The sequence below is a fragment of the Pseudophryne corroboree genome, chromosome 1 (assembly GCF_028390025.1).
Source record: "Pseudophryne corroboree isolate aPseCor3 chromosome 1, aPseCor3.hap2, whole genome shotgun sequence".
Classification (NCBI taxonomy): domain Eukaryota; kingdom Metazoa; phylum Chordata; class Amphibia; order Anura; family Myobatrachidae; genus Pseudophryne; species Pseudophryne corroboree.
The window spans coordinates 342,732,838-342,754,087 of record NC_086444.1 but is presented as its reverse complement, the minus strand read 5'-3'; the positions used below and the strand labels follow the sequence as shown (position 1 = coordinate 342,754,087).

The 21,250-nt window shown below is 47.7% G+C and overlaps 1 protein-coding gene across 8 annotated transcripts in view; it reads right to left on the bottom strand.

Moving 5' to 3' along the window:
* Window positions 1-21,250, bottom strand: part of LOC135069306 (E1A-binding protein p400-like) — a 318,615-nt gene that overhangs the window by 176,741 nt on the left and 120,624 nt on the right. For all 8 annotated transcript variants that reach the window (XM_063964668.1, XM_063964667.1, XM_063964670.1 and 5 more), the window contains 3 exons: window positions 12,037-12,126; window positions 5,445-5,555; window positions 4,053-4,258 (listed from right to left, as the gene is read on the bottom strand). In XM_063964668.1, the coding sequence (XP_063820738.1) occupies window positions 4,053-4,258; window positions 5,445-5,555; window positions 12,037-12,126 (407 nt within the window). The remainder of the gene's footprint in view (window positions 1-4,052; window positions 4,259-5,444; window positions 5,556-12,036; window positions 12,127-21,250) is intronic.

The following is a 21,250-nucleotide window of genomic DNA, read 5'->3' as shown; positions in this document are numbered from 1 at the left end:
CACAATACTGTAACCTGCCTTCAGCAGATTAGTGCTAGTTATCCAATGAAAGGAAAAGTCTGATGAGTTGCTATGAATTACTAAACATACTGCACATATATGTCATGCCAAACAGCCCTCTTGGCACGCCAAGTTGCTTGAGAATCTTCAACCGTCAGGCATTTTATTGCAAAAAAAAGTGTCTCACACGGTGAGATATTTTCTTTCGATTTTGACTATATAGTCAAAATCGCAAGAAAAGTTAGTGCAGATCGCAAGGTGAAAGTCACCTTGCGATCCCGATTCGATCCCGATGCATGGTCCCGCCAGGTCGGCATCGCAAGAAAAGATAGACTGCGCAGGCAAGTCAATCCTTGCTAGATCGGTGTACTATCTAGTTCATCTCACATGTCAATGACATCTCACATAAGCCAAAATCGTAAGCACACATAGGGGGTAATTCTGAGTTGATCGCAGCTGGAACTTTGTTAGCAGTTGGGCAAAACCATGTGCACTGCAGGGGAGGCAGATATAACATGTGCAGAGAGAGAGATAGATTTGGGTGTGGTGAGTTCAATCTGCAATCTAAATTGCAGTGTAAAAATAAAGCAGCCAGTATTTACCCTGCACAGAAACAAAATTACCCACCCAAATCTAAATCTCTCTGCACATGTTATATCTGCCCCCCCTGCAGTGCACATGGTTTTGCCCAACTGCTAAAAAATGTCCTGCTGCGATCAACTTGGAATTACCCCCATAGTCCATATCTCAAGAAAAGTTAGTCAAAATATGTGCTATCTGGGTTCTGGGGAGTTCAAGGGAAATCGCAAGTGAAAATCGGGCATAGCAAGGATCTCACCGTGTGTACACACCCTTAGTTGCAACGCAATGCGATTTGGACACACCAGGAGACTGTGCTGATTTATTTGATATACAGTATGACACTTACATACACATATCTGTGTGTAACTGAGTCTCTGAATCTGTATACAAAGTGCTACAATGTAGCAACTGCAGCTTTTTCCAATACAAGTTCCGTTCTGCTCCGTTTACTCAGTCACAGACAATATACAAGTGTCATATATCAAATTAATCAGCACCATCTCCTCATGTGTCCTAGCCTCATTGTGCTGCGACTAAGACACAATTCTGACCAAAAAGACACCCGAAGTATGCAGAGTTGCGCGGGACCTAGTGGATCACTCGTGCCAGGCATCTCCCGCTGTGTGGCGTATTGAGGCTAGATGTATGAAGACACATCTGTATTTAACCTCACAATATACATTACTACTTTAGGTACTGATATTAGATGTGTGTGGCATATTTCTCTTTCTTCCGATCTGGGGGAGACGGACTATGGGTTGATAGAAGGGAGCGTAGGCGCTGGCACTTAGACTTGTATAACTTAAAGAGTGTAGCTTTTACCCCTCTGCAGGCCATGGTCTCCATGGAAGCTGGCAGTTTTACCTAGGGCTGCACTGCAATCTTATAACTTTAGTGTAGTTTCAGTTTATTTGTTATTCTTTCTGCTTTTTTCAGAATATGCTGTGATGTGTGCTGCACTTGCATACATCAGGGTATACAGTGCGTGGTTGGTTTCAGAAATAGCCTGAAACTGCAGCCAGCCGCCACTGTTACCCTTTTAGAAGGTAGCGGTGGCAGCCACCATCTTGCTTGGCTTTCCTTGTCACTCCTCTCAGGAGGAAGAGTTTCGGTATCAGGCTGCCAGGAATGGGCTGTACCATGCAGTTTCCCTGGAGGGAAAGTTTGTGGATGGTCACATGGAGAATATTTGTGAGGGAGGAGCTGGCTATGTGTCTGCTTCCCCCTTGCAGCAGAACAATCTAGCATGCTGACCAGATTCCGGGAAGGAGGTTGTCATTCCTCTGCATTCCTGTTGCAGCCTGCCTCTAGGGACTCTGCTCCGGATCCTAGCTCCTGTCCTCTACAGCTCCTGTCTATTGGCCTCTCTCTGGAAGGCTAACTACAACATTCTGTTTGTGCCTTATTTATTTTATTTATTTTACTGCTCTTTCTGCATTCCAACTGTATGTTCTTTACACCACTGTGTGTTGCATTGCTGTTTGCTAGATTTCTATGTTTAAACTGTGTAATCTGCACTGCAGCTGCCTTCCCCATTTTACACTTCCTTATAGTGAACAAACTAAAGTCCACTACAGTACATACAAGGAGGGTGCAACGGCCATGTTTTTTACACAATGCAAAGTTAAACTGCATTGTGGACAGTTGCACTCAAAATACACAGGTGTTGTCTCAGGCTTGGGCAGGTCAGTGGCTTAGCTGGTTAAATATGTAGCACACAAGTGGGAGGAACAAGCTAAGGCTTCTCCTCCACCTGCCATCCTGGCTCTTCCAGGGAGTGGCAGGGGCTTTCCCTGCCACTGTTGGTGAGCCTGCTTGGGTTCGTTCAATGGAGCGGTAGGGTTCTGGGTTCACCAATGTCTCTTCATACTTGGAGAGGTTCTTTGAGGAACTGCGTTACAGGGACATGTAGAAATGTCATAAATCCCTCCAGATTTAATTGGAAGACTCTTCAGGACAATTTAGAATCCTTATCTGGTCAGGGGACTGAAGATCTGATTATGGCGGTCCATCAGTCTTTGGACTGCTTGAACGTGGATTCTCTAGCCGAGACTGTGGGCTTTTTTAAGTGTAAGAAAAAGAGAAAGGTACATCTTCCGTCCTCTACAGATCTCTCTAATTTAATTGAAGAGGCTTGGAAAGCAACGGATAAAAAATCCACTACACCCCTGAAAGTTTGCTTCTCTTTATCTGCTGCCTGTGGATCACACGCTGAAGGCGCAGTCTCCTAGGGTGGATGAACCAAAACAATGTAGAGGAGCTGCGGAGTATGTCTGTGAGGCTCTGCAGTATGTGACACAGACGGTTTCCTATAAGTGCTTCCCTTAGTAGGTGGCATTCTCTTTGCACTAGAGTTGGACAAAGTAATTGCACTGGCCATGGGTGGTAAAAGTACTTTCCTCTCTGTGTCCATGCCAAATCCAAGGGGTCCTCAGTTCCTTTATTTTCTAACTTCCTTTTGGCAAATCAGCCAAAGGGCTTCCAGAAGTAGACCATTTCCTGGCCAGTGCTTGGCAGAGCAAAGATATCCACCTGGTCAAGTAGGTGCTCAAAACCCAATGTGCTTGTGAAACCTACTGTCTGATAGGATGGTTTCCTGCCTGTCTGGGGCAAAACTGGGAGGTCTTCAGAGATAGGTGAGAAAGGTTCTCCATGGATTGCAGGGCTTTGGAGGTCATTAAGCGGGGCTCTACAGGGGTAATTGAATTACCTGAAAAAATTGTGGCAAAACGAGATTAACCACTTTTTTTTTTCTTTTTTTTTTTTTACCCTGGAAGTAATTTAATTACATCATTAATGTTATACTAGTCTAGTAAGTGCTAGCTCCTACAGTCCCATCGAACAATCCATTGCCCACTGTCCCCCACACAGAATCAGAGAAAAGCATTTAATGGCAAGTACAAAAATATGTTTTTGTCGTCATTCACAATGTTGACATTTATAATATCAACATGGTCGTAATGTCGACATTCAGCATGTTGATACTGACCACATCGATGTTATGTCGACACTGGTGAAATGTTCACATGATCAGAATGTTGACAAAATATCCCTGGTGGTCTAATGGTGACTTACCTGGTACGAGGGCCCAGCGGTGTTGCAATGACATTGAGTACATCTCTAATCCTTAACTCTCCCCCTAGCACCCCAACGTAACCTCCCATCCCGTAGTCTAACCCTAACCCTCCGGTCATTGCAGGATGTCCACATTTAACATGTAAACACTGGGAACATGTTGTCATTCTGCACATGCCAACATACTCAATGCAGACATTTCAACAACGTCGACATCGTAACTGTCGACATTGTGGTGTTGACATTATAACTGCATCCTGAATATCATACTGTACATGCCTTTTTTTCACAGCAGTCTCCTACTTTTTGTGTTGCTAGGACGCATATCACAAAAAAAACAACATTTTTACTTGCATAATCCTTTTTGCAGCAAAAAAAGTCTTAAGAGTTCTTACTGCACATGTAATGCGGGCGCTTCCACTTGGGAGAAGTAGCTCTGCTGCTCTGGCAACATCTCCAATATCTCTGGTATGTTTCCTGGAAGTCAAAAGTGCAGGACCTGCCCTGTCAGCTGTTCTAAGCTGGTCACTACCAAGCAAAGAGTCAATGAGAACGGTATGTTTCTGCGAAATGTCTGGGTCTCCTGTTAGCTCTTTCATATCTGCAAAAATAATTTATTAAAACATTTACGGGAAATTTAATTATCTTAAAAACGTTTTACTGTGACACACTTTTCTGCCAAACAGATAAAAACACAGAGATTCCTCCCTTGAAAAATGTTCTAAAAGTTTGGAGATTATCACATCTTCATCATGTCTATACGATTAGAATGTTGACAAACAGTCCTGATAGTGCAGTGATCACTTACCTGCTAGCTGGTCTCCAGCGGCTCTCTTGGTGTCTGCTTCTGGCTGCCATCCTACAGTAATGCCCCTAACCCTAATCCTTACTCCACTATTCTCCCTAGCGCCTAATTCTAACCTCCCACATCCTAACCCTACTTTCCCATAGCCTAAACCCAAACTTTCACTCCCGCAGACTAATATTAACCCACCACTCCCGCAGCCTAACTCTAACCCTCCTCTCATGCAGCCTGACCCTAACCCTCCACTGTTGCAGCCTGACCCTAACCCTCAACTCCTGCAGCCTAACCCTAATGTTGCCATTCTGCAGAATGGCAACATAACACATTAACATAATAACTGCTGACACTGTGATTGTAAAAATAGTGACTGCAGCCCCACAGCTCATTAATAATGTTCTATATCCGTAATTAGCGACTATCGGGAACTGCTACTCTGCCTGTGGTTATCAACTGCCCAGAGCCAGGAACTAGCAAAGTACATGTATCCACCAAGTCACTGAAGAAAGGAACTGCACAGTACCTATATCTACTAACTGCCTGGTGGCTGTATCTGTGAACACCAACAACTACTTACTGTTACCGTACATAGCAACTGTTTCCCCACCTCTTAAGAATTTAAGCTTGTTTAGGTTGCCTTTGCCTTTTGTTTTATGACATTGTATGTTTGTTCCAGAATCCACCAATGTACAACAATGAGTAATATGTTGCTGCTTTATATATAAAATATGATGATAATAATAATAATATTAATAATAATAATAATAATAATAGAAGCTCTTCCATAGAACTTTATTTTAGAGCTATTAACAGTTATTACAAATCAATTCACCTGCAAAATAGAGAAGGTTGCAGTGAAATCCTACTTCAGGTAACATTTATCATTTCATATACAAAAAGAAGGAACATGTTTCTATATCATCCATGAGGGACACTTGAACACGGGAACATAGAAAATCACAATATAACTTAGGTACACACATACCTTGGCCAGTTTGTCTCCCTTCTTCAGTTTTGTTAAAAACATGTGGCCAGTGAAAATTCTCATCATAAGCACCTTCATATTCCTTTACTAAATCATCTAAAGGCAGATCAGCTACAAACAGAGAAAAAAGAAACAAGTACTGAGTACTATAAACACAGCTTTGTAAGCTATTATGTGCAATTTACACAATTTATATAAGTTAAATTATAAAAACAAAATTAAAACATTTGCCATTCCTCAGTTAACTGAATGGTGAGCAAGACATAACAGGAAATAAATGTAGCGCTGTACATTTCGTCTGGGTAACTATGTGCTGTTCAGTGCTCTTCTAGCAGGGACTGTATAGTATCGTATTATTGTGGCTATATTTACTAAAATAAGAATTTACTTACCGATAATTCTATTTCTCGTAGTCCGTAGTGGATGCTGGGGACTCCGTAAGGACCATGGGGAATAGCGGCTCCGCAGGAGACTGGGCACATCTAAAGAAAGCTTTAGGACTATCTGGTGTGCACTGGCTCCTCCCCCTATGACCCTCCTCCAAGCCTCAGTTAGGATACTGTGCCCGGACGAGCGTACACAATAAGGAAGGATTTTGAATCCCGGGTAAGACTCATACCAGCCACACCAATCACACTGTACAACTTGTGATCTGAACCCAGTTAACAGCATGATAACAGAGGAGCCTCTAGAAAAGATGGCTCACTACAGCAATAACCCGATTTTTTGGTAACAATAACTATGTACCAGTATTGCAGACAATCCGCACTTGGGATGGGCGCCCAGCATCCACTACGGACTACGAGAAATAGAATTATCGGTAAGTAAATTCTTATTTTCTCTAACGTCCTAAGTGGATGCTGGGGACTCCGTAAGGACCATGGGGATTATACCAAAGCTCCCAAACGGGCGGGAGAGTGCGGATGACTCTGCAGCACCAATTGAGAGAACTCCAGGTCCTCCTCAGCCAGGGTATCAATTTTGTAGAATTTTACAAACGTATTTGCTCCTGACCAAGTAGCTGCTCGGCAAAGTTGTAAAGCCGAGACCCCTCGGGCAGCCGCCCAAGATGAGCCCACCTTCCTTGTGGAGTGGGCATTTACAGATTTTTGGCTGTGGCAGGCCTGCCACAGAATGTGCAAGCTGAATTGTACTACAAATCCAACGAGCAATAGTCTGCTTAGAAGCAGGAGCACCCAGCTTGTTGGGTGCATACAGGATAAACAGCGAGTCAGATTTTCTGACTCCAGCCGTCCTGGAAACATATATTTTCAGGGCCCTGAAAACGTCTAGCAACTTGGAGTCCTCCAAGTCCCTAGTAGCCGCAGGCACCACAATAGGTTGGTTCAGGTGAAACGCTGAAACCACCTTAGGGAGAAACTGAGGACGAGTCCTCAATTCCGCCCTGTCCGAATGGAAAATCAGATAAGGGCTTTTACAGGATAAAGCCGCCAATTCTGACACGCGCCTGGCCCAGGCCAGGGCCAACAGCATGACCACTTTCCATGTGAGATATTTTAACTCCACAGATTTAAGTGGTTCAAACCAATGTGACTTTTGGAACCCAAAAAACTACATTGAGATCCCAAAGTGCCACTGGAGGCACAAAAGGAGGCTGTATATGCAGTACCCCTTTTACAAACGTCTGAACTTCAGGGACTGAAGCTAGTTCTTTTTGGAAGAAAATTGACAGGGCCGAAATTTGAACCTTAATGGACCCCAATTTCAGGCCCATAGACACTCCTGTTTGCAGGAAATGTAGGAATCGACCCAGTTGAATTTCCTCCGTCGGGCCTTACTGGCCTCGCACCACGCAACATATTTTCGCCAAATGCGGTGATAATGTTTTGCGGTTACATCCTTCCTGGCTTTGATCAGGATAGGGATGACTTCATCCGGAATGCCTTTTTTCGTTCAGGATCCGGCGTTCAACCGCCATGCCGTCAAACGCAGCCGCGGTAAGTCTTGGAACAGACAGGGTCCTTGTTGGAGCAGGTCCCTTCTTAGAGGTAGAGGCCACGGATCCTCCGTGAGCATCTCTTGAAGTTCCGGTTACCAAGTCCTTCTTGGCCAATCCGGAGCCACGAATATAGTGCTTACTCCTCTCCATCTTATCAATCTCAGTACCTTGGGTATGAGAGGCAGAGGAGGGAACACATACACTGACTGGTACACCCACGGTGTTACCAGAGCGTCTACAGCTATTGCCTGAGGGTCCCTTGACCTGGCGCAATACCTGTCGAGTTTTTCCCAACGGTTTATAATCATGTGGAAGACTTCTGGGTGAAGTCCCCACTCTCCCGGGTGGAGGTCGTGCTGAGGAAGTCTGCTTCCCAGTTGTCCACTCCCGGAATGAATACTGCTGACAGTGCTATCACATGATTTTCCGCCCAGCGAAGAATCCTTGCAGCTTCTGCCATTGCCCTCCTGCTTCTTGTGCCACCCTGTCTGTTTACGTGGGTGACTGCCGTGATGTTGTCCGACTGGATCAACACCGGCTGACCTTGAAGCAGAGGTCTTGCTAAGCTTAGAGCATTGTAAATGGCCCTTAGCTTCAGGATATGTATGTGAAGTGATGTCTCCAGGCTTGACCATAAGCCCTGGATATTCCTTCCCTGTGTGACTGCTCCCCAGCCTCGCAGGCTGGCATCCGTGGTCACCAGGACCCAGTCCTGAATGCCGAATCTGCGGACCTCTAGAAGATGAGCACTCTGCAACCACCACAGGAGGGACACCCTTGTCCTTGGTGACAGGGTTATCCGCTGATGCATCTGAAGATGCGACCCGGACCATTTGTCCAGCAGGTCCCACTGGAAAGTTCTTGCGTGGGATCTGCCGAATGGGATTTCTTCGTAGGAAGCCACCATTTTACCCAGAACCCTTGTGCATTGATGCACTGAGACTTGGCTCGGTTTTAGGAGGTTCCTGACTAGCTCGGATAACTCCCTGTCTTTCCCCTCCGGGAGAAACACCTTTTTCTGGACTGTGTCCAGGATCATCCCTAGGAACCGAAGACAAGTCGTCGGAACCAGCTGCGATTTTGGAATATTGAGAATCCAATCGTGCTGCCGCAACACTACCTGAGATAGTGCTACACCGACCTCCAACTGTTCCCTGGATCTTACCCTTATCAGGGAATCGTCCAAGTAAGGGATAACTAAAATTCCCTTCCTTCGAAGGAATATCATCATTTCGGCCATTACCTTGGTAAAGACCCGGGGTGCCGTGGACCATCCATACGGCAGCGTCTGAACTGATAGTGACAGTTCTGTACCATAAACCTGAGGTACCCTTGGTGAGAAGGGTAAATTTTGACATGAAGGTAAGCATCCTTGATGTCCCGAGACATCATGTAGTCCCCTTCTTCCAGGTTCGCAATCACTGCTCTGAGTGACTCAATCTTGAATTTGAACCTCTGTATGTAAGTGTTCAAAGATTTAAGATTTAGAATCGGTCTCACCGAGCCGTCCGGCTTTGGTACCACAACAGTGTGGAATAATACCCCGTTCCCTGTTGCAGGAGGGGTACCTTGATTATCACCTGCTGGGAATACAGCTTGTGAATGGCTTCCAAAACTGTCTCCCTGTCAGAAGGAGACATCGGTAAAGCCGACTTTAGGAAAACGGCGAGGGGGAGACGTCTCGAATTCTAATTTGTATCCCTGAGATATCACCTGAAGGATCCAGGGGTCTACTTGCGAGTGAGCCCACTGCGCGCTGAAATTCATTGAGACGGGCCCCCCACCGTGCCTGATTCTGCTTGTAAAGCCCCAGCGTCATACTGAGGGCTTGGCAGAGGCGGGAGAGGGTTTCTGTTTCTGGGAACTGGCTGATTTCTGCAGCCTTTTTCCTCTCCCTCTGTCACGGGGCAGAAATGAGGAACATTTTGCCCGCTTGTCCACGAAAAGACTGCGCCTGATAATACGGCGTCTTCTCATGTTGAGAGGCGACCTGGGGTACAAACGTGGATTTCCCAGCTGTTGCCGTGGCCACCAGATCTGAAAGACCGACCCCAAATAACTCCTCCCCTTATTAAGGCAATACTTCCAAATGCCGTTTGGAATACGCATCACCTGACCACTGACGTGTCCATAACCCTCTACTGGTAGAAATGGACAACGCACTTAGACTTGATGCCAGTCGGCAAATATTCCGCTGTGCATCACGCATATATAGAAATGCATCTTTTAAATGCTCTATAGGCAAAAATATACTGTCCCTATCTAGGGTATCAATATTTTCAGTCAGGGAATCCGACCACGCCAACCCAGCACTGCACATCCAGGCTGAGGCGATTGCTGGTCGCAGTATAACACCAGTATGTGTGTAAATACATTTTAGGATACCCTCCTGCTTTCTATCAGCAGGATCCTTAAGGGCGGCCATCTCAGGAGAGGGTAGAGCCCTTACAAGCGTGTGAGCGCTTTATCCACCCTAGGGGGTGTTTCCCAACGCACCCTAACCTCTGGCGGGAAAGGATATAATGCCAATAACATTTTAGAAATTATCAGTTGTTATCGGGGGAAAACCACGCATCATCACACACCTCATTTAATTTCTCAGATTCAGGAAAACTACAGGTAGTTTTTCCTCACCGAACATAATACCCCTTTTTGGTGGTACTCGTATTATCAGAAATGTGTAAAACATTTTTCATTGCCTCAATCATGTAACGTGTGGCCCTACTGGAAGTCACATTTGTCTCTTCACCGTCGACACTGGAGTCAGTATCCGTGTCGGCGTTTATATCTGCCATCTGAGGTAACGGGCGCTTTAGAGCCCCTGACGGCCTATGAGACGTCTGGACAGGCACAAGCTGAGTAGCCGGCTGTCTCATGTCAACCACTGTCTTTTATACAGAGCTGACACTGTCACGTAATTCCTTCCAACAGTTCATCCACTCAGGTGTCGACCCCCTAGGGGGTGACATCACTATTACAGGCAATCTGCTCCGTCTCCACATCATTTTTCTCCTCATACATGTCGACACAAACGTACCGACATACAGCACACACACAGGGAATGCTCTGATAGAGGACAGGACCCCACTAGCCCTTTGGGGAGACAGAGGGAGAGTTTGCCAGCACACACCAAAGCGCTATATATATACAGGGATAACCTTATATAAGTGTTTTTCCCCTTATAGCTGCTGTATTGTTAATACTGCGCCTAATTAGTGCCCCCCTCTCTTTTTTAACCCTTTCTGTAGTGTAGTGACTGCATGGGAGAGCCAGGGGAGCTTCCCTCCAACTGAGCTGTGAGGGAAAATGGCGCCAGTGTGCTGAGGAGATAGGCTCCGCCCCTTTTTCGCGGACTTTTCTCCTGCTTTTTTATGGATTCTGGCAGGGGTTAAAATTCATCCATATAGCCCTGGGGGCTATATGTGATGTATTTTCGCCAGCCAAGGTGTTTTTATTGCTGCTCAGGGCGCCCCCCCCTAGCGCACTGCACCCTCAGTGACCGAAGTGTGAAGTGTGCTGAGGAGCAATGGCGCACAGCTGCAGTGCTGTGCGCTACCTTGGTGAAGACAGGATGTCTTCTGCCGCCGATTTTCCGGACCTCTTCTGTCTTCTGGCTCTGTAAGGGGGCCGGCGGCGCGGCTCTGGGACCCATCCATGGCTGGGCCTGTGATCGTCCCTCTGGAGCTAATGTCCAGTAGCCTAAGAAGCCCAATCCACTCTGCACGCAGGTGAGTTCGCTTCTTCTCCCCTTAGTCCCTCGATGCAGTGAGCCTGTTGCCAGCAGGTCTCACTGAAAATAAAAAACCTAAACTAAAACTTTCACTAAGAAGCTCAGGAGAGCCCCTAGTGTGCACCCTTCTCGTTCGGGCACAGAGATCTAACTGAGGCTTGGAGGAGGGTCATAGGGGGAGGAGCCAGTGCACACCAGATAGTCCTAAAGCTTTCTTTAGATGTGCCCAGTCTCCTGCGGAGCCGCTATTCCCCATGGTCCTTACGGAGTCCCCAGCATCCACTTAGGACGTTAGAGAAAGATTGGTTTTCAAAGTCTCATTTTGTATATATTACTATATCCCTTTTAAATCCAGTCCTCAAAGCACATAAGTGTTGGTGACCTAACAAAAAACCCCAATCTCTAGTAAATATATTCCAAAGTGTCTTTCTTCCCAATAGTATACTACATGCTGCAATTATGGTACATCCAAACTTGCAAATGTATGTTAGTATTCCCATAGGCCTATACACAAACATCTGCGAGTCTGGTGTGAGATTGTGCCGTGCAGTGTTGTAAAAGGGTTGAAGCCACAACCCAGACCCATGGCTAATTATGTGATGACTTCATTGAGGGGGCGGGGCCACCGGTGTCAGTAAGTGCAGCAATTCCCGGAGTGTCCTCAGGACGCTCCAAGGAACTGTATAGTCTGCAGAGTACCTGCCTGGAGTGTTTAAAGGCCACTTGCAAACCCATAGTTACCACCCAGGGGCTGCGAGGGGGATGAGTTGTGGTGCTATTGCTGGCATTTATACGCCGCTGCAACAGCAAGCTCGCCAACCTCACACCTTATAGGATTGACACCTCCCCCCTCCTAACTTGTCATCGGTACAATGTCATCGGTTTATGTGACTCTCAAGTACCTTCTCGCATTAACTCAGTTAGTTCAGCTTGGTGATCAACATTCCCTTCTTTGGTCTCTTGCTCTGCAATGGTTTCTTCTTCGTCATCTCCTAAAGAAAACAGTAAAGACATTAAAATGTAATTTTCTTATGTTCCTGCCTTAAAAAATATTTGTACAGGGAGAAAAAAAAATGAAATAAAGCTAAAGCAAATATAACAGAGCATGAATTTATGCAAAATGATTCTCAGTGCTTAGGCTACAAAGAAGGTCATAGCAGAGCTTGGATCATCAGGTCAAGAATTTTAAATGAAAAACAACAAGTTCCAAAAATAGCAGCGTAAAAATAAAAGGGGAAAGAGCCACTATATTAATCAATGTAATATTAAATGTTTTGGAAATATATCTGAATAAATCTGGGATTTCAGAGGTCACTGTGGGCGGGATGTACTAAGCTTGGAAAAGTGATAATTTCACAGTGATAAAGTACCAGCCAATCAGCTCCTAACTGTCATGTCACAGGTTGGGTTTGAAAAATGACAGTTAGGAGGTGATTGGCTGGCACTTTATCACAGTGAAATTATCACTTTTCAAGGCTTAGTACATCCCGCCCTGTATGTGGTGTGAATCATTGGTAGGAATTCTATATTGATTCCAGGATGTAAATGAATAAATGGCCTCATTAGAGTAGGAAACAACTTTACATAAAATTTTAAAAATGTAAATAAATAGATGCAAAATAGTGGTCTACGGTGTGTATTTTGAGTTGCATGTGTCTTGAGTACAGCTGAAAACAGAAGGGCAAGGGGAACATAACAGAAATTTTTAAATATATTGGAAGTTTTAATAAGGTACAGGAGTGAAACATTATTCAAAGGAAGAGAAGTATTAGAACATGAGGGCATACACTGAAACTGGAGGGAGGTAGGTTCAGGGGAAATTTGAGAGAAAATCAGTTCACAGAAAGGGTAGTGGATAAGTGGAATAGCCGCCCGTCAGAGGTGGTAGACGCTAATACAGTAATTTAAAAATGATTCGACATAAGTATATCCTTACAAAGGACTACACATTAACTAGGGGTTGAGGTTACCACAAGGTTAAAAAGGGCAGACTGGATTGGCCCCAGCCTATCAGCACAGGAATAATGTCTCTACAAAAATTGTGCCGGTAAAAAAAAATAAAACAAAGTAAAATAAATAAAAGTGCTACCTTCCTTCATAGAGAAAATCAGCCCAGTGCTGATAAGCTGATTGGCCAGTGTCCTGCTACCATATGCTAGTCAAAGAAAAGCCTAGCTGCAAATAGTCCCAGCTTTATGCTAGCCATACCTCAGGACGATATCGTTCCAACCAGCCAACTAGTTGGCTGGTTGGAACTATAATCTGGCAGTGTGTGGGAGCAAACGATTATCAACCGATTGCTCCAACACGCTAAAAAACGGCCAGAAACGGTTGGACCAACTAATTGGGAAAATCAAACTTGTTTTATTTTCCCAACTAATCGTTCAGGTGTAGGGGGAACTTTCCCCCCCAACAGAACGATAAGCAGGCGGACACTGGCCAGCAGTGTCCGCCTGCTTCTTCACCATTGGGAAGTGGCAGTTAGTAGGAGAGAGGGTGCAGCACCTGCAGCAGCACTTTTCAGTGTCACCTGCACGCACTCTATACCCGCAATCATTCTGCAGCCCTCCTCGCGATCACTACCACTGGTAGATCCACTTCAGTGTGTCCCCAGATCGCATCCCCCTCATACCCCTTGATCACCCGGCACCCTTAGCCCCCCAGACCCCACCCTTCCTGCAACCTACCACCTGCGATCACCTGGCAGCCCTACCAACCCCTGCAATCACCAGCATATTTGTGTCCCCTTCCCGTACTCTTCCCGCATCCTACCGCCCGTGATCACCTGTCACCCATACCACCCACCTGCAATCACCAGCATCTTTGTGTTCCCTTCCCACATCCTACCGCCCGCGATCACCCAGCACCCCTACCACCCACCTGCAATTACCAGCATCTTTGTGTCCCCTTCCCGCATCCTACCGCCCGCGATCACCCGGTACCCCTACCACCCACCAGCAATCACCAGCATCTTTGTGTCCCCTACCTGCATCGTACCCCCAAGCACCTTTGTGTCACCTTCCCGCATCCTGCCACCTGTGATCACCCGGCACCCCTACCCACCGCGAGCACCAGCACCTTTGTGTCACCTTCCTGTATCCTACTGCCCGCAAAATCACCCAGCACCCACACTCCTCGTGATCACCAGCACTGGCAGCGGCACCTTTGTGTTCCCTGCCCGCATCCCCGACACACGTTCACCATGTCCGCCCTCCCCTGCTGGCACCCACGGTCAACCACCCATCACTCATGATCACCTTGTTCACACCTCAGCAGTGGCACTGTGCACCCCCTACAGTCGACACAGTGCGCACCTCCCCCCTTCATAGTCGGCACTATGCAGCGAGATCAGAAGCCGAAGCGTCAGAACAAGGTGGAACCACAATAGGTTGATTCAGATGGAGGGGGTCATTCCGACTCGATCACTCGCTGCAGTTGTTCGCAGCGATCGGATCGGAACTGCGCATGCTCTGGCGCTGCAGTGCACCGGTGCATGCCGGACGGCCGAAGGCCGTCGTTCCCTAGCGTTCTCCTCTGCCTGATTGACAGGCAGAGGCGGTCCCTGTGCGGGAGGGGGTGGCACGGCGGCGTTTGGCTGCCGTTTTGTGGGCGCAGTCCGGCCAACGCAGGTGACGACCAGGGGCAGCGACGAGCAAGTCCCGGTCAGCCGCAGGAGCTGCGATGGCCAGGAGTTACTCAACAAGTACAAAAGCGGACGGGGGGGTGCGGACAGACATGCGAGGCGGGCTAGCCCTGTGCTGGGCGTCCCCGCACATGTTTGGGAACATGATCGTAGCTGTGCTAAATTTAGCACAGCTACGATTAACTTGGAATGATCCCCAGAATACAGAGAATAAGCTGAAATCTGGACCTTAACGGAACCCAGACGTAAGCCTTTATCCACACCAGTCTGCAGGAAATGGAGGAAATGTCCCAAGTGAAACTCTGCAGGCGGATACGTGCGTTCCTCGCACCAAGAGACGTATCTCCTCCAGATATGATGATAATGTTTTGACGTCACAGGTTTTCTGGCTTGCACCATAGTGGCAATGACCTTTTTGGAAAACCCTTTGTGAGCTAGATATTCCGCTCAACTTCCATGCCGTCAAACGAAGCTGCCGTAAGTCTGGGCAGAGGCCAAAGGTCTTCTATGGACATGTCCAGAAGATTTGCGTACCACGCTCTTCGGGGCCAATCCGGTGCAATCAGGATTCCTTGGACTCTGTGATGTCTGATCCGTTGGAGCACCCTTGGGATCAACGGGATCGGAGGAAATAGGTAGACCAGCCGGTAATGCCAAGGCGACGTCAGTGCATCCACTGCACTCGCCTGAGGGTCCCTGGTTCGCGAGCAGTAGCAGCGAAGCTTCTTGTTGAGGCGAGACGCCATCATGTCGATCTGTGGGTATCCCTACCGGTCGACAATCTGTTGAAACACCTGAGGATGTAATCCCCACTCCCCCGAGAGGTCGTGGTGACTCAGGAAGTCCGCTGCCCAGTTGTCCACTCCCGGAATGAAAATTGCGTACAGCGCTCTTGTATTTCTTTCTGCCCCCAGAGAAGTATTTTTTGACACTTCTCGCATGCAGGCCTTGCTTTTGTTCCTCCTTGTCGATTGATGTACGTCACTGCCGTGACGTCCGACTGAAACTGGATCGCCCGATCCCTGAACAGAGGGGAGGCCTGAAGCAGAGCATTGTATATCGCCCAAAGTTCCAGAATGTTAATCGGGAGTAGGGCATCCTGGGCAGACCACCTGCCCTGGAACTGCGCCCCCCCCCCCCCCCCTGGGTGACAGCTCCCCATCCTCGTAGACTCGCATCCGTCGTGAGGAGGGTCCAATCTTGAATTCCAAAACATTGACCTTCCAGCAGGTTGGAAGACTGCAACCACCACAGGAGCAAAATCCTGGCCTGGGGTGACAGCTGAATCATTCGGTGCATCTGGAGATGTGAACCAGACCACTTGTTCAGGATGTCCAATTGGAAAGGTCTGGCATGGAACCTGCCGAACTGTATCGTCTCGTACGAGGCCACCATTTTTCCCAACAACTTTATGCAAAGATGAATGGAAATTTGAGCAGGACGGAGCAGGACAGTGAACAATGCGAACCATCTCTTGAAGTGTTCTCACCTTGTCCTCTGGGAGAAGCAGGAGCCTTTGAGCCAGGGGATCCACCCATGGTGAGACAGAAGTTGGATAGTGCGATCTATATGAAGCAATAGAAGCTCCCTGGAGCTTGCTTTTATCAGATCGTCCAGGTAAGGGACAATGTTGACCCCCTGGACTCTGAGCTGGAACATCATTTCCGCCATCACCTTCGTGAACACCTTCGGAGCTGTAGACAGGACGAAACTGGTAGTGATCGTTCATTAGGGTGAACCGTAGATAGGCCTGATGAGGAGGCCAAATCGTGGTATGCAGGTAGGCGTCCTTGATATCCAGGGACACAAGGAATTTTTGGTGTTCCAGGACCGCGATCACCGCTCTCAAAGATTCCATATTGAATTTGAAAACCTACAGGTAAAGATTCAAGGACTTCAGATTCAAAATGAGTCTCACAGACCCGTCTGGTTTTGGCACCACAAACAGACTGGAGTAGTAAGCTTGTCCTTGTTGTAGCAGGCGTACTGGAACAATGACCTGGGACTGGACCAACTTGTCGATGGCCAGTAGTAACGTAACACGCATATTTTCAAAAAGCTGGCAAGCCTGATTTGAAAAATCATTGGGGAGGAGCACCGTCGAACGCCAGCTTGTAACCCTGAGAGATAAGGTCCCTTACCCAGGCATCTTGGCAGGAACCATCCTAGATGTGGCTGTAGTGACGTAATCGAGCTCCCACCGCGAGATCCCTCAGGGTGAGTGGGAACCGTCATGCTGAAGTCTTAGCAGAAGCTGAACTGGTGCTCTGGTCCTGAGAGCCGGCAACGGCTGCTTTCTTAGGCTTACCTCTGGAGCCTCTAGCTGCACTGGAGGCACCCCGGGCCCTAGATCGAAATCTGGAGGACCGAAAGGACTGAGTAGGCGAAACCGGGTAGGTACGTATAGCAGGCGGAGCCCCTGAAGGGAGAAATGTGGATTTTCCAGCAGTTGCTTTGGAGATCCATGCGTCCAATTCCCCTCCGAAGAGCCATTCGCCTGTGCAGGGAAGAGATTCCACATTACGTTTGGAATCAGCGTCTGCAGTCTACTGACGCAACCATATGGCTCTGCGAGCGGACACAGCCATAGCAGTTGTTCTAGCCTGTATACTGCCAATCTCTTTAAAGGACACAGAGGACTCTTGCTGTGTCCTGAATGTGTTTTAGGAAAGTTACAGTAGTAACCAAGGACATATCCCCTGAAAGGCCCTCTTGAATCTGAGTAGCCCATGTATGAATGGCATGTGTCATCCAGCAACTTGCAATGACCGGTCTTTGAGCTACACCTGCAGCAGTGTAGACAGACTTTAGAGTGGCCTCAATTTTCCTATCTGCCGGGTCCTTTACCGAAAAGGAGACCGGAGCAGGAAGTACCGCCTTTTTAGAAAGGCGAGAGACTGAGACATCCACTGCTGGAGATTATTCCCAGACTTTTCTGCTTTCAGGGGCAAAGGGGAAAGTATGCAGAAACCGTTTGGACACCTGATATTTTTTTATCTGGATTTTTCCAGGCTATTTTAAATAAGTCATCCAATTCTTTGGAATCAGGAAATATGACTGTCAGTTTGTTTTGTGGGAGGAAAAATTACTGCTGAGTATTAGCATCCTCCAGGGGGAGCTTAACACATCCCGAATAGCCAATATGAGGGGTTCAATACCATGGGTAGGGGTGGAATCCCCATTTATGGGGTCCACATCACCCCATTATCCTGTATATCATCATCACTATCTGATAGGAGCGCAGGTAGAGCATGTTTTTGTGCACATGTAGCAGACAGGGAGGATATTTAGCAGTTAGACTTGCCACTGTTTGTTGCAGTTCCTGAGTCTTATTGGTATTTGTAGTGAGTTGAGATGACATATCAGACATCATAGTTTTGATAGCCCCCAAACAGGAGGGCTCTGGACTCTCCCCCACTTTGAAATCAGCATATTGAGATGACTGACTACACTGCTCACAAGATATCAAGCCAGATGAATTAGGAGAGAATCTAGCATTACAAACACTGCATAACTTCTGTTTTACCATACTGAATAAGAAAAACAGGTACAATCCACATACAACACAGCCTGAAATACAATATAAGTCTGTCCTATTGCATGTGAGAGGAGACACAGGAGAGAGGACACCAGTGCTGCACAGCCCCAGTGACGCTGTCAGCGTTTTATATGTAAACAATAGTGAGACTGTATTATGAAAAATCCCTCAGAGGGATGTTATTTGTGCACACTATAGCGGCTCTCCCCCTCTACACCTGGTACCAGTGATCCAGGGACTGTTATGGTGGAGCTGTTGAGGCTGCTGCTGCCTTGCAGAGGAAGGCGCCAAAATGCAGCTGAGCCCGCTCTCATGTAGCTCCGCCCACCCACCATGGCGCTAGAGCCACTGCTTTACATCTATACTGGCCATGTCTCCCTATGTTTGTATCCTCACATAAATGCTTGGTACAATGTATTTTAGCCAGTACGCCTCACCCGCGCTTCAGCCGCACAGTGAACCAGGTGACCCCCCTAATGGGGTCCCCGGTGTGTACTCACCACAGATGATCACCTTCAGGCAGCATTAGGGGTGTGTGGCATGCTGCAGCTGCGACAGCCAAGGCGCCATGCCCCGCTGCACTAACAGCCCCTCAGGACGGTGGTCCTGCAGCGGGGAAGCGGCTCTGCACCTCAAGAGGCCGGTGACTGTCCTTCCCCTCCTTCCTAACTCCCATGGTGCAGGTATGCTGTTGCCCAAACAGCATACCGAAAGAAATAAAACTTTAAAAGAAACTGAAGAAAAACTCTGGAGCTTGCAGAGTGTGCATCCTCTCCTGAGGGCACTTTTTTCTAAACTGACCTGTAGGAGGAGGCATAGAGGGGAGGAGCCAGCACACCCAGTTGAAGAAAATAGGATTTTAATTACATTACATTACATTAGTACCATGGGGATGCACCAAAGTTCCCAGTACAGGAGGGAGAGCGCGGAGGGTCCCGCAGAACCGAATGACCAAACTTTAGGTCCTCAGAGGCCAAAGTATCGTACTTGTAGAACTTAGCAAACGTGTTCGTTCCTGACCAAGTAGCCGTTCGGCAAAGTTGTAAAGCTGAGACACCCCGGGCAGCCACCCAGGAAGAACCCACTTTACGAGTAGAGTGGGCCTTGACGGATTTTGGACATGGCAAGCCATGCCGCACAATAAGCATGCTGGATAGTACACCTGATCAAGCGAGAAATCGTCTGCTTAGTCGCAGGCCACCCAACCTTGTTGGGATCATATAAAACAAACAGAGCGTCCGACTTTCTGTGACGAGAAGTTCTCTTCACATAAATCTTCAAAGCCCTTACAACATCCAAGGATTTTGAAGTAATTGAGGAGTCAGTAGCCACTGGCACCACAATAGGTTGGTTGATATGAAAAGCAGACACAACCTTCGGAAGAAATTGCTGAGGCGTCCTGAGCTCAGCTCTATCTTCATGGAAAATCAAGTAGGGGCTCTTGCAGGCCAATGCCCCCAATTCCGACACACGTCTAGCAGATGCCAATGCCAATAGTGAAACCGCCTTCCAAGTAAGAAACTTGACATCAACCTCCTGTAAAGGCTCAAACCAATCCGACTGCAAGAACTGCAGCACCACATTAAGACCCCAAGGTGCCGTAGGAGGCACAAATGGAGGCTGGATGTGCAGAACCCCTTTCAAGAAAGTCTGAACCTCAGGAAGGACAGCCAATTGTTTCTGGAAGAAAATGGACAAGGCCGAAATCTGGACTTTTATGGAGCCCAAATGCAGGCCCACATCCACACCTGCTTGCAGAAAGAGGAGAAACCGCCCTAGTTGAAAATCCACCATAGGAAGCTTCTTGGATTCACACCAAGACACATACTTTTTCCAAATTTGATGGTAGTGTTTAGACGTTACTCCCTTCCTAGCCTGTATCAGGGTAGGAATAACCTTGTTCGGAATGACCTTTCCGAGCTAAGATCTGGCGTTCAACCTCCATGCCGTCAAACGTAGCCGTGGTAAGTCTTGATAAGCGAATGGCCCCTGTTGCATAAGGTCCTCTCGAAGAGGAAGAGGCCTCGGATCTTCCAGCAGTAACTCCAGAAGATCCGTGTACCAAGCCCTTCTTGGCCAGTCTGGAGCAATGAGGATCGCCTGAACTCTTGTTCTTTTGATTAGTTTGAGAATCCTTGGGATGAGTGGAAGTGGAGGGAACACATGCACTGACTTGAACATCCACGGAGTTACCAGGACGTCCACTGCCACTGCCTGTGGGTCTCTCGACCTGGAACAGTACCTCCGAAGCTTCTTGTTGAGACGGGAGGCCATCATGTCTATTTGAGGTACGCCCCAAAGATTTGTCACCTCTGCGAACACCTCTGGGTGAAGGCCCCACTCTCCTGGATGGAGATCGTGTCTGCTGAGGAAGTCCGCTTCCCAAATGTCCACTGCCGCAATGAAGATTGCAGACAGCGCCACCGCATGCTTTTCCGCCCAGAGGATGATTCTTATTACCTCTAACATTGCAGCTCTGCTCTTCGTTCCGCCTTGTCGGTTTATGTAGGCCACCGTCGTTACATTGTCCGACTGAACCTGAATTGCCTGATCTTTCAGAAGATGTGCCGCTTGTAGAAGACCGTTGTACACAGCCCTTAGTTCCAGAATGTTTATTGGAAGGATGGATTCCAGACTTGACCACCTTCCTTGGAAGGTTTCCCCTTGGGTGACAGCTCCCCAACCTCTGAGACTTGCATCCGTGGTTAGGAGGATCCAATCCTGAATCCCGAACCTGCGGCCCTCCAGTAGGTGAGAAGTTTGCAGCCACGAGAGGAGCGAGATTCTGGCTTTTGGCGACAGACGTATCCTCTGGTGCATGTGAAGATGAGATCCCGACCATTTGTCCAGGAGATCCAGTTGGAAGGGTCGTGCATGAAATCTTCCGTACTGTAGAGCCTTGTAGGAGGCGACCATTTTCCCCAGAAGGCGAATG